Here is a 13,916-nt window from a genome sequence, read left to right on the forward strand (position 1 = left end):
GTAGTCACATTATGTGACCAATTGACATCAAAGTCAAGTCACATGACACATTTTGTATGCGTCCTCTGTCCACGATGCTGCTCCATGATGAAAACAAGCTTAAGAAATGGCAGCTTGAATGGTGCAGAGTTGATAAGTAGTCCTATCAGTTTTTGTTTATAGTGCTTTTTATATGGGTCATCATCAAATAATTCTATGTGTTTTGGAAATGTCTATCAAATATGTGTGTTTAAAAAACAAATTAGAAAGAAAATACATAACGGTAAGAAACTATACAGGGTGTCCATAAAGTCCATGTGCAATTTTAAAAATTTATAATACAAGAACCAATAGACAGCAACCATATTACAGTGTGAACTTTATTAGTATTTGTGATAGAGAAATTATGTAGAATGTATTGGAAATAAGAAAATCTGTACTTTTTATTGTTTTCTTGTATTTTATTAAGTTTCCACATGTCCACCATCATTAGTAATACAAAGGGTAATACGATTTTGTAGTTCTCTAAAAACATTTGCCAATTGATTTACAGTAATGCCTGAAATCACATTAGTTATTTTAGCTTTCAAATTGTCTAACAATCAAGGTTTGGTTGCATATAATGAGATTTTCACATATCTCCATAAAATAAAATCTAATGGAGTCAAGTCTGCTAAACATGGAGGCCAAGAAAAATGGCCCACCTCTTCCAATCCTAATTTTACTTAAAACTAGGTACTGTACATTAAACTTTCTAATATTTTTACAGATTTTTTTCCTATCACAAATACTAGTAAAGTTATAAATTTTTTACATTGTACATGGACTTTATGGACAACCTGTATAATTACCAAACATTTTTATTCAAATCTGTATTCCTTTGGATTATATGTTAACATTTATACTATAAATTATAATATATAAATTATTTATTGAAAAATCTTAGTATTTAAGCAATTTTGTCTATTTGAAATATTATTTTAAAAAGCATTTTTACATTTTTGTCTTGTAAATTTCTTTAGAAAAATAAGTTATATTTTCATGTTTATATGTAACGTTCACATTGTTTTCAGAATTTATTAACAAAAAAATTTAATGTGAAAGAATATAATGTTAAAATTTTTCAAAAATTTATTTTTATTCTAATTTATTCTTCTGTTAATTATTAAACTATTAACTTATTTAAACTGTAAATATAAATATTTATTTATTTACTAGTCAAGTAGTTAAACTATTGACTAGTAAATAAATAAATTAAATAAATAAATTTATAAAATAATTATATAATATATATATATATATATATATATATATATATAAAGGTTGAAACTAACCTTTACAACTGAGCTTGAAATATATTTAATAATTACACTACGATAACATATTTCTCACAATTATTTTAAAAAAGTAATAATTTATTAGTAATTTATGTAATTTTTCAGAATGAAGTTAAAAAAGTTGTCTACATGAAAAGACAGAGTTTATCAAGAGCATTTGATATATTAAAGATAAAAATTGCAAACAAATATGCTTTGGATTATAAAAGATTTAATGCATTATTAAAAACAATTCCACCAAAACGAAGTCCAATGTTGGTCAACATTCTTTGGTTTGTTTTGGACAGTGATAATGACAATCTAATAGGTATTTAAAAAATAATTCAATTTCATTTTAATATTGTAAATAATTAAAAAATTATAATATACAAAATATCCAACCTGTTATTTTAATGTCAGATAATAATATAATTGTGTTAGTAACATAGAGTATGTCTTTGGTTATATGATACAGAATAAACAAGTCCAAACTTTTTTAGTGGAAAATTCATATTTCTCTTTTATAATGATATAATGCAGAATTTATTGTTGGTGTAAGCAGTCTCCATTTGTTCATTTTACTCATTTCTTAAGTGAAATTTAAAATTACTGATTTATTTTTTTACCTTTATGCCACCATGGTTGCATCATGGTTGGATCTCTGAAAATGATTGGAAGCAAATCCTCTAATAGTAAATAAATCTAAAAAATTTGACTGAAAGAGAAAATAAACTGTTATGTTTTTCTCTCAATCAAAACAAGTATTTTATTTCTTCTTCAAAAGAGACTCTATAACTGGAAACATTTATAACATACCAGGTCTTTTAAAAGATATCGATCTACATGTTTCAAAAGATTTTTCCTATTCTAATTTTTAAATCATAAAATCATAATGATTGATTGTTGATCAAACCCTATTTTTAATTCAACTGTAAATCAAAAGACTTATTCAATAATAATTTATTTTTGCATTGCAGCATTCATCTTTCCTTTTCAAATTTTTAAAATACCATAAAATCAATAAAATTTTATTATACCTCTAGATTGTCTAGTTACTCTATCAATTAATACCAATGCACATGAATATCAAAATTAAGATAATTAGCATTAATGACTGGATATTTAGCATAAACAGAAATAATTGATCCTGCATTGGGCACTTAATTGTTGACTTAATTTTGTTGTTTATTTATTTTGGCTTTTATAATAAATTCTGATTTGACTTCTGTTAGAGACTATATGACAAAACTATAGCCTTACTCTTTCTAACAGTGATAACACATTCCTTTCAGTTTGGTTCACATTATTTTAAACATAAAACAATAAAAGATATAAGATCTCAAGATACATTATTAAATGTAAAATAAATTGTCTTTAGTCTAAAGATAGTTTACATTAAATTTAATCAGATGATTTCTATAAAGAATTTTTTAATCTATTATAACCTTTAAAGATGTATTAAAATTTAGTCCAACCATTTTAAAATTTAATAACATGTTTAACTTCAATTTTTGCTTAATTTACTTCAATAAAATATCATATATTTTTAATTGTAGGAAAAGCAGATTTTTTGCACTTAGCTGATCTGTTAAATGTTGCTGTTTCTGAAGTTAAAGATAGAAAAACAATATTTGATAAAGTCATGCCAAAATTTTATCGCTCTAAAGCTTCAAAGTTATTCCGTACTGCTGTTTCTCATAAGTAAGTATTGTAAATTTGAATATAATTAAAATTTTAAAGTAATTTTGATATATGATTTTCAAATAAGGTAAAAATATTTAAATTTACATCTCAATAGCAAAACCACCACAAATTAGATTTTTATATCTTACACTTGTTTAGTTTCTTCAATGTGTTCTCTAAATAAGATAATGAACATAGAGATTTTAAAATTTAATGCACTTTTCAAAAAATCTTATTATAATGTATTATTAAATTCAGCTCATACTTTTATCATATTACATTTAACTTTTTATGAAATTTAATGTATGAATTTTATCATCTAATTTAGACAGCAATATATATTTTAAAATGTATAATATAATTGAAAATAAAATAAATGAATTACACAATGGTTTGTACTATAAATAATAAATGAATCAAAAAATAAAACAAACAAACCACTGCTTAATAAAAATTAAGCAATGATTTGATTTGTTATGTGTAAAGATAGTGACAAGCTTTGAATATACTTTAATGATTGAAAATAAAAAGTTTCAGTTCTTTTCCTCTTAGAAATCAAATTAAGTATAAAAGGTTATCAAAATGCAGGTAATTTTAATAAAATATTTACTCATGACAAGTAGAGCAAGAAGTTCGACAACACCATGAACTAGTTTGACTAACAGCATGCATCACCAATTGCCAAGTATAGCGTTTGTTTAAAATAAATTTGGCAATAACTGAAATTTCTTACACTAGGAAATAGAGAATTTTAATAGTGAAAACTTTTATAATTTTCTGTAACTTTTCTTCTTTAAGGCCACAGTTTATGGGAAAATATGCAAGTCATCTATGCCTACAAAATGTTTTAAGTTTATGGTGGTCCATTTGGTCCATTACATTTATGTGTAACAAAAAAGTGTTGTTATTATCTGAGGAAAGAGTTCAAGATATTTGGGTACACTTAAATATATCCAAAAATTAAGTTTCATGAAATCTTCAAGATCTTTGTTTAGAGAGACTCAATTATTCTATTGTTCTTATCATAACTGTATGAATCTTATAAAGTAAGGACATGAACTTTTTATTTATTTATTTAGTAATGAAAACAACTCCAAATTCTTTAAATAGTAACAAAAAAATACTTTATTGGATCTCACCTTAAATTAAATAACTTATTCAATTTAAGAGTGCGCCAATAAAGGTGTTTTTTTCTTTGTCGTTATGTAACCACAGTTTTAACTGTCATCTTTTGAATTCACCGTAAATCAATATTCAAGAATTAAATATTTCTTGTGATTGTATAGCAACAAGCATGGCCAGCTAAAAGCATTAAGTATGACTTTGAAGTGTCACCAAACTCCTTACTCTACTTCTTAAAAATAAAGACTTTATTTTTAAGAACCACTTAATATAAAAAGGATTATATTATATAAAAATTATTATATAAAAAATTATATAAAAAAAAGATAAAAATAATTGAGATATAAAATTTTTATAATTATTTTTTTAATATTTTTAATATAGAATAAAATATATTCAAAATGAAGCACCAAATTTAATAAATACAGTATTATAATTAGAGCCCAAATTTATATGTTACAAAAACCCTTGAAATATGTATGTAAACAAATATAAACATCTATTAACTCGATTTTTGATTAAGGTCAAACGATCTGCCAGATTATATTGGGATATAATATGGCTACTATTTTAATAATTAAATATTCAGTAATTTTTTCCTAGAGATAGTGCCTAATGCCTATCTCCTGATAAATTTAACAATTATATAAAAATTAAATATTTATTTATATGTAAATATATTGTGAAAATTTTAAAATATATAGAAAAAAGTGCAATGTATGTTCCAGAGAGAGAATTTTTTTTTAATTGTAGTCAGCAATAATTTAAATACTCAGAGTAGATTTGCCATATATTTCATATTTAATTTCTCATTCTCATGTTCCCTAGCACAAACCATTACATCTAAAAAAACTTTAAAAATAGTTTATTTTGTTCCTTATTTTTAAAAATGTTCTCAAAAGAAAACACTTGATTATTACTATTTCCTACAAATAAATCTTTGCATTTCCATTATCCCATATTTAGATATGAAAGCAATTTGTAATCCAAATTATCTAAGTAGACTGACATTCACAAGAATTTGATGGTTGTAATGGCAAGTTAGGTTTTGTTTATTAACTACTATTCTGCTGGGCTTCTTTAATTGGAATAATTATGTAATGTACTGGTACATGTTGCCTATGAGAAAGTTTTATATGAAAAGTTAACTGCTGGAATATATTTATTAACAAATAAAAAGGAAAAAGGAACAAAAAAAGGGGGGGGAAATAATTTAAATTAATAATAATGAAAAACAGAGAAAATAATTTTCTGGTTGGATGAAGGGAAGTTTTATTTTAGTTTGATGAATGGGCTTGTTTGCTTCCAAAGATATACTTTTTAAAAAAAAAAACTTTATTTAGATGCATTTTACCATGTTCTTTTAGATCGGGTGTCCAACCTGTGAACCGCATGCAGCACAAGGCCAATTTGGCCCAATAAACATGTAAACAAAACTGACAAATTTTTTAATTCTTTTATTTATTTATTTCAACTGCATAAACTCAAAAAAGAAGTTTCACAAAACCATAAACCTTTATACCTATTTTATTTTTCAGTGGAAAGGAAATATTTTCAAATGCTTAGTATTCCTTCCTCATTCACACATTTCTAAATAAAGCTGGAGTTGTGACTCAAAGGATTATAGACCCAAATGTGGGGAAATGAGAGAAAGGACAAAAGATAAAAAGTAGTGAGAAAGATTAGATAGACCTGTTATGTGAATATTGACCCTTAATTTTCCAACCTTCCTCACTTCTTTATCTTTTGTCCTTTCTCTCCTTTCCCCACATTTGGGTCTATCCTTTTCAATAATTCTTTGAATCCAACTCTAGCTTTATTTAATATTCCTTCCAGCGTTGCAAGATTTGGCTACCCTGTTTTTAGTTTGGCATAAAAAATATCATTTGGGGCATTGGATACTCTTTGGGCTACATATTATTTATAAATATATTACTTGAATAAAAATGCATTTTAAAATGATGTTTCGTCATTTTTTATTAATTAGAGACCCAAATAAAACAAATATTTGTGTTTTTCAAATAAATTTTTGTTTGTCTCCTTTATAATAAATGAATTTATCTATTTCTAAGTAAAAATTGAGTGTCTGTAGAAGTAATTTTTTAAAATTTCCTTTTTTGTGATTAAGTTTTAATACTTATTACTATAATCTAGACATGTCATTTCTTAAATATACTTGTATATTTAAGGATTGGGCCACAAGTATATATAATATATTTGTGGCTCAAAACTTCATGACTTCTTCCAATGTGGCCCAGAGAAACAAAAAGGTTGGACACCCCTGCTTTAGATGATGATAGTTTAAGATTTTAGTATTTTTGAGAATTATAATAAGGGATTTCAGACAATAGACATTATTAATGAATAACTAGTGTTGTTAGTTGTTGTTTGACACTTATTTAAAGTAAGTCCAAGTATCTGTAAGCCCACTAATTTTAATAAGAATAACAATTTTATAATTATTTTGAGACTGTATAATTTGAATTTTACCTGATTGATTTTAAACAAATAGTAAAATCTAGTATAAAATCTTGAAAACTTTTGACAGATTAAATAATACATGTAAAAAAAATGCTGCCAAAATTTTCTAATTCTGGAAAGTTCTCACACTATTCTATATTTTTAGTCAAAGTTAGAATTTAAATACAGTAGACCCCCCTATAACACGGTAGATAATTCCATGTTATATGAATCCATGTTGTACAAGTCACTTAAATACATGAACCAATCACAGCCTGGTACTTGTGCAGTTTAGGGGCTACGGCTGTTTGAAAGGTTTTCTTCCATAAAATTAATCGATTCTAGACTAATTTGACTCGAACATTTCCAAATCACGTATAATTTTTTTGGGAATAATCCATATAAACTATGCTATAAACAAAAAATTGTAGGAATACTTACCGAGTGCACATCGTTCAAAGACACCATTGCCTAAGCTTGTTTTTGTCGCGGAGTGGCTCATCGAACGGCAGGCGTATGTTTTCTGATAAGTTATTTTTCTGTGAAAAATTCGCTGAACTTTGTAGACATCATTAATATAAATATAATTTTTATGGCCGTTGAATAATAAATGTTTTTAGTAGGTCCAGTGCTCGTTTAAACTCAACAGTTTGTACAATATCCGTTATTGGTCCAGATTCGACCAATCCTGTCGTGACACAAGTTGATGATGACGTTTTACTGTGTTATACGAGTCTCTTTTAGCGTGTTATACAAACACGATTGCAAATTTTTCGCCATGTTATATGAATCCGTATTATATGAACCCGTGTTATAGGGGGATCTACTGCAAATACATAAAAGATTTTAATAAAAGTTGTATGAGGCAACGAATCATCAGATTACTGGTTTATACCACTAAATAATTTAATTTTAAACATCTATTGATAGATAAATAAAAGTATGTATGTTTGATGCATTTACTTTCTCAGCATGGCTCACAGAAAATTATTTTTCCATCTGTAGTAAAACTTTTGTATGAGAATTTTTTTGTTCAAAGTTGAAACTTACACAGAAATGAATCTTTCAGCATTATATTCAAATCAGTAGAACACTGAATAAAGCAGTCTGAACTGTATGTAGGAAGTATGATAATTGCTATATTTTTAAATATGAAACTTTTGAATAAACTTTGATGATGATTATAAACTAATATATCTTTAAAAACGTAAACTGAGCATCAATTTATAAGGTATTTATTGAATTACTTAGTCTTATAAAACACCTAAATACAATAAAATCAATGATTATGTGGGGAATATAGTTAATTTAGTATTATGAAAGAATAAAACTTCCTTTAATTGGACCTTCTATAATAAATAAATATGCACTTTGCAACTCTAGCCATGATTCAAACTTCAAAATTTTATTCATTAAAATATATTTTGAAGTTTGAATCTTTATATTTAGAATATATTTCTGTTCTGAAAATGAGTTGAAAGTACTAGGGTTTCAAAATGCATCGCACATTATTTATATATAATTCTAGTACTTCAATAAAGTAGATATTTTGTTCATTCATAAAAATTGTTATTTTTACTTTGTTTTCATTGTTAGTTTAATATATTACCTATGATCCAGAAAGAAATTTATCTTAAAGAAAATTGTTTTCTATTGTATTATTTTTAATATGTTGTTTCCTGAATATTTATAACTTAGTATTTAGTATATGTTTAATGCTTATACATATATAAAATATATATCATATTATTCCTATATATGCTTTTATTTTCCTTTCATTTCATAAAGGCTTCCTTCTTGTTACCATGTAGATATTAACTAAAGTTACATATATATATATATATATATATGTATGTGTGTGTATATATATATAGTTATATCTATTTATTTCTAGTTAATAGGATTTTCTATTTTCTAAATGTTTTAAGATTTTCACAAGCAAATTTTTTAATACTTTAGTTGATAGCTATATGGTAACAGGAAGAAAGCTTTTACGAAATAAAGGAAAATAATTTTTCTTTGTCTCAGAAATTGGAAGTGAGAAAATTTGTAAAAATAAACAAATTACCAATATATATGAAACACAATAATAAATTTATTATTGATTAATATTCTAATTTCATCATTAATATTTTAATTGTAAATGTTACATTTAGCTTTTCTATATTAGATAGGATAGTTAATTATTGTAATTTTAAATTTTTTCAGATATTTCAGATATTTATTTGACATTTTTATTTTATTGAATGCTGGATTAATTGCTGCTGATATAAATGAAGCAGAATGGTGTTTTCTCGCTCTTTTTATGTTTGAAATAATATCAAAAATATACACATTTGGTGTCAAAGAATTTTTTCGGAAATTATGGAATATGTAAGAGTTCTTTTCTTATTTCATTTTAATTTCCTTAATTAAATATTACAATGAATAATAATTTATTAAACTGTATTTTTAGATTTGATTTTGTTGTAATTGGTGCTGCAGTTGTTGCAACTGCAGTTGAAACTGCTATAGGAGATACTGGTATGTGTTATATATATTTAATATCACAATAACTATTATTTTTAATTAGATAAGATTAAATTAACCTTTTAAATGTATAATTGCATCATTTAGGATGCTTGTAACAATCAATAAGAACTATAAAAGTATCCCCTGCTTTACAGTAGTTCACTTTATGCCATTTTACTCAAATAAAAAAAATCTACAGGGTGTATCAGAATGACATTTTAAAAATTTGGGGGATTGTAGAAGATGAAATTTTGAACGTTTTGATATAAGGAACCAATAGCCGGAAATGTGATATAAAGTTTCTACAGCACTTTGCACTTTGCGGTCGGTATGCTGAATGAAACAGCAGAATACAGTATTTATGACAAGTTTTATTGACAAAACAGTAGAGTATAGTCAAACTGTACAGTACATCGAATCAGTGGCTGCACTACTTTAGAGTAAATGTTCAATATGACGACCTCCAACTTCGTTACATCATGTGCAATGACGAACCATGTTTTGTCTGATTCTCTGTAAGATGCCATGCTCCCCTCTGATGGTATTAAATGCTGTAAAGATGTGCTCCATAAGCTAATGAACTGTTCCTACAGGTGTTGCGTACAGAAGGGACTTTACATAACCCCAGAGGAAGAATCAAGAACAATAACATGACGTCAATAGACGGAAGGGTAGCTACCAAAGTGAAGGGCGGTCAAGCACTTCCTACCGTGGTAGAAACTTTATATCACATTTCCGGCTATGGGTTCCTTTTATCAAAACGTTCAAAATTTCATCCTCTACAATCCTCCAAATTTTTAAAATGTCATTCAGATACACTTTGTATATTAGTACCTGTTATCAATAACTAAAAGAAATCCAAATAGGATTTTCACTTTTGTGAAAAAAGGCATAAGACAAAAATATTGTTTAGCATTTGTTTTGCAGAGAGCCATTTTAGAGGCATTATGATCCCTGAGCAGCAAGAGGCATCTCCAAGCTCCCTTCCCAGGGAACCACATTTTGCATCAAGCCACCATAGCTTTGAACTTTGTCTATGAGCTTCTATGCTTCATGCTGATTTATTCTGTGCATCTATTAGCAAAAATAAAACAGTAAAATGGAAAGTCTCTTGCTTGAATGTATTGATGGGTGCGTAAAGTGTGGCATTTTTACTTACAAAGAAATCAGCCAGTGTTTTCAGTAAGCCAAAACAAAAAGAATGGACAAACAGTATTGCAAGAATGGAATTCAAAGGGATGATTTAATCAGTTTTTAGAGAGGACAGTTTCATAGTTTAAAGATTACTTACTGGAGGAAGTACTTCTGGTGTAGTTTAATTAACTACACCAGACTGTTGACTCTGGGAAACACAAAAGTTTTTCTGATAAAATTAATGGTAATTTCTCCTTCACTTCACACCATTGTGATTTGTATGAAAAAGAGTGTTTACAACTGCGTACATGGGTCAATAAATACTTGGATTTGTGATGTTCGATGATCACTTGGATGTCCTGAAGAAAGGAAGGTTTGGTTGTGATGAGTCTTGAATCCAAAAATCCAGAATATGTAATATACACAACAATTGTTTGTAGTTCAGGGTAGCTAAGGTCCACTGAAAATGGCAGGAAATTGAGATCAGCAGTGAAGCACAGCTGGGATGAGCTCCCACTTTAAGCTGAAGATGGTCAAATCTTGACTGAAAAAATTTCTTTCAATTAATAAGTTTGTTAATAAAATATTTTATTAACAAACTTATTAATTAAATAAAAAATATAATTTTGCCACAGGCAATGTTTTGTATTTATTTCATTCATCTAAAACAGGCCTGGCCAGCCCTCAGGCCGCATGTGGCCTGTCACGTTAAATTGTATGGCCCGCTAAGTGATATTATATATTTATTAAAACTTTTGTTTGCCGTTATGTGTATACCAAAACAATTAAATAAATGCAAATTTGCCTGTGTCATTGTTATAATGCGCAAGTGCGAGTACAAACTCTTGGTATAACAATAAAATCTTGCTCATTTTGTATTTGTTTTACTGTTTTAAAAGCATGTTTGCCTAAATTGTGGCCCACCGTAATGTTACGCGTGATCAAAGTGGCCCGTAAAACAATTTGGGTTGGCCAGGCCTGATCTAAAGTAACAACTTTTAATCACTCTATTACATTTGACATGTTTGAACATATCAAAAGTATTAGAAAGATTAATAACTACATTTATTTTGTTATTTACTTATCAACTTAATTGAGATAAATGGTTTATATTACATGAAAATACAGTTAGAATTTAAACAAATTTTATTTAAAAATAATAAAAAATTGATTGAAGTTGAATATTTTTTTAGGTGATGATAAAAGTAGAACATTGGATATTCTTCTTGTTTTAAGAGTACTCAGACTTGTTAAAATAATAGGTGGTATAAACAGGTGTGTTTTTATTTTAGATTATATATTATCGTTATTTTATACTGTTTTTCATTCCATTTATAATATTTATATAAATTATCAATAGTAGTGATGTTAATTTTATTTTGTGTTAAAAGCTGACCATATGGATAAAATGTGAGGAAAAGTATTTTAAGTAAAATTTAAACTAAATATCTTTATCTAATTTTTTAATACACTTTTTATAAGATTTAGATATTTGATTTAAATAATGTATTTTAGAAAGTTGTGAATAAGTAGTTATAAGTGATTTTTTTTTTTTTAAAAAAAATCTTTTTTAATGGTTTGATTTTCTATTCAAAATTTATGACCAAAAGTAATCTGAATGCAGCTAATAATTAATATTTTATTTAAAGTGTAGTGTTAAATCATTTTGATATCAAATTTATAATATTCAATATCTTCATGAATTAATAGGATTAATATTGAAAGAATAATTCAATTAAGAATAAATAAATGTACATCATTTATAAGAAACATATATATTAATTTTTCAGTTAATAATTGTCAGTGTAATTTCAAAGACTTTTTTCTATATTACATCTATTAAAAGATAGTTAGTTCTTTACAATCTGATAAATGTAAATTGTTCAAGGTATTCAAGATTTTAAGTAAAATTTAAACAATCTTCAAAAACCTGAATTATATAAATTGTATAATTGTTTTATTGATATCCTCAAAAAATTCAAAGATAAATGTTGTAAAAATTGAACTTTATGCATTAATATTTATTTAATATGTTAAGAAATAAATTTATTTAAATTACAATTAACAATTATTATTAATTCTAAACTGTTTTAAATAAAACATTTTTTTATAATCTACACATTGTCCAGTCCCTGAAGTAGGTTAATAACTCTTATTGCTAATTTGTTCATAAAAATGAAATATTCAATATTGTTAATAAGTTGATATTAATATTTAATAAATATGAATATAAAAGTAATAAAGATATAGTTTTAAATTGTAAAAGCAGGCTGTTTTATTATTTATTATTCAAACATAAATTGTATTTGCCAGATTTCAAGTCATTGTAGTAACAATTATGAACTTAGGTCCTTCAATCTTGACATACGGTGGTGTATTATGTGTAAGTCTTTAAAATTTATTTTTAAAATGTTTTTGAGATTTATATTATATAAATTAACTTATATTTAAAACTTTTTAGGTGATGTTTTATACTTTTGCCATTATTGGTATGGAAGTTTTTCAGAACAAAATTACGTATCATGGGTATAACGAAACTGATCCGTCCCAAATGTTTTGTGGAAACCCAAAACTCAATGGTTCAGCATTTTATAATAGTCGTTACTGTAGTAATAATTTCAACAATATTTTTAATGCAATGGTCATTTTATTTGAACTTATGGTTGTTAATCAATGGCATAATATCCTTTTGAACTTTAATACTATAAGTTATTTGATTAAATTATTTAACTCTATAAAGATTTTAGTTTATACAATCTTTTGAAATTAAGAATAATAACGAAGTGAGACAATATAACACGTAAAATTAAATTGTAAGAAAATACAAAGAAATTGAATTATTTTTGAAAATTAGTATACATAATTAGCAATAAAATATGAGTTTCTATTCCAGGTAATTTCTAGCATGTACTAGAAATATATTCTAAATATATTAAAAAAAATAAAAATACAAGCAAACTATATTGCAATAACAATTCTCACTGATAAAACAATATTACAACAGACCAGATATTACGTTGATTGTTAGGTATAAAAAAGCATTCTTCATTGATGCATAAGCTTTCTGTATTGAAAATAGACAACACATACACAGGAACTGCATAGTTATATACTGTAATCAACAATTAATGGCTGATGGATGACGACAACTTTCTGTACCCTTTGTCATTGTTATGTCCAGAATTTTGCATAATGAAATTAAAAAAATAGACATACTCAAGAACACTTACTAAAAGTGTTCCCTTTTATAGTTTAATATAAGTCTTGCAATTCTAACACTACTAAACAAAATTTTTTTTTATACTTCTGGCATTAACATAGATGATTGCCATAGAAAAAACCTCCCAATCTCAAAAATCATATTCAAATTTTCTTATCACACAAGGATCAGAAGATAGATGCATCTTTGTATAATGATACACACAAAGAATAGCATATTGATATGGTACATTAACCTGTGAAAATCATTCTAATGTGGTTTTGTTTCTTTACTTACACCATTTTGAATGTTGGAAACTATATCAGGATGAAAGCCATATTTTTATGTGAAATCTGACCCTATTTTTATCCTGCAGGATATCGAAAGCCTTGCACCAAAAGCAGCTCTTCTATATGTGACTTTTATTCATATTAATATTTATTTATATCTAAGTTTTATAACACATAGTAAAAGGAAAATAGGATAAAATAAGATATAATATTTTTTTGATC

The 13,916-nt window shown here is 26.0% G+C and overlaps 1 protein-coding gene across 2 annotated transcripts in view; it reads left to right on the forward strand.

Annotated features, from left to right (window-relative positions):
* The window catches only part of LOC136978359 (two pore calcium channel protein 1-like), a 40,192-nt gene that overhangs the window by 12,945 nt on the left and 13,331 nt on the right, over positions 1-13,916 (forward strand). For both annotated transcript variants that reach the window (XM_067274063.1, XM_067274065.1), the window contains exons 9-15: positions 1,422-1,623; positions 2,852-2,996; positions 8,769-8,933; positions 9,016-9,083; positions 11,399-11,480; positions 12,519-12,588; positions 12,667-12,886. In XM_067274063.1, the coding sequence (XP_067130164.1) occupies positions 1,422-1,623; positions 2,852-2,996; positions 8,769-8,933; positions 9,016-9,083; positions 11,399-11,480; positions 12,519-12,588; positions 12,667-12,886 (952 nt within the window). The remainder of the gene's footprint in view (positions 1-1,421; positions 1,624-2,851; positions 2,997-8,768; positions 8,934-9,015; positions 9,084-11,398; positions 11,481-12,518; positions 12,589-12,666; positions 12,887-13,916) is intronic.

The sequence above is a fragment of the Centruroides vittatus genome, unplaced genomic scaffold (assembly GCF_030686945.1).
Source record: "Centruroides vittatus isolate TY-2023 unplaced genomic scaffold, ASM3068694v2 contig_1146, whole genome shotgun sequence".
Taxonomy (NCBI): Eukaryota; Metazoa; Arthropoda; class Arachnida; order Scorpiones; family Buthidae; genus Centruroides; species Centruroides vittatus.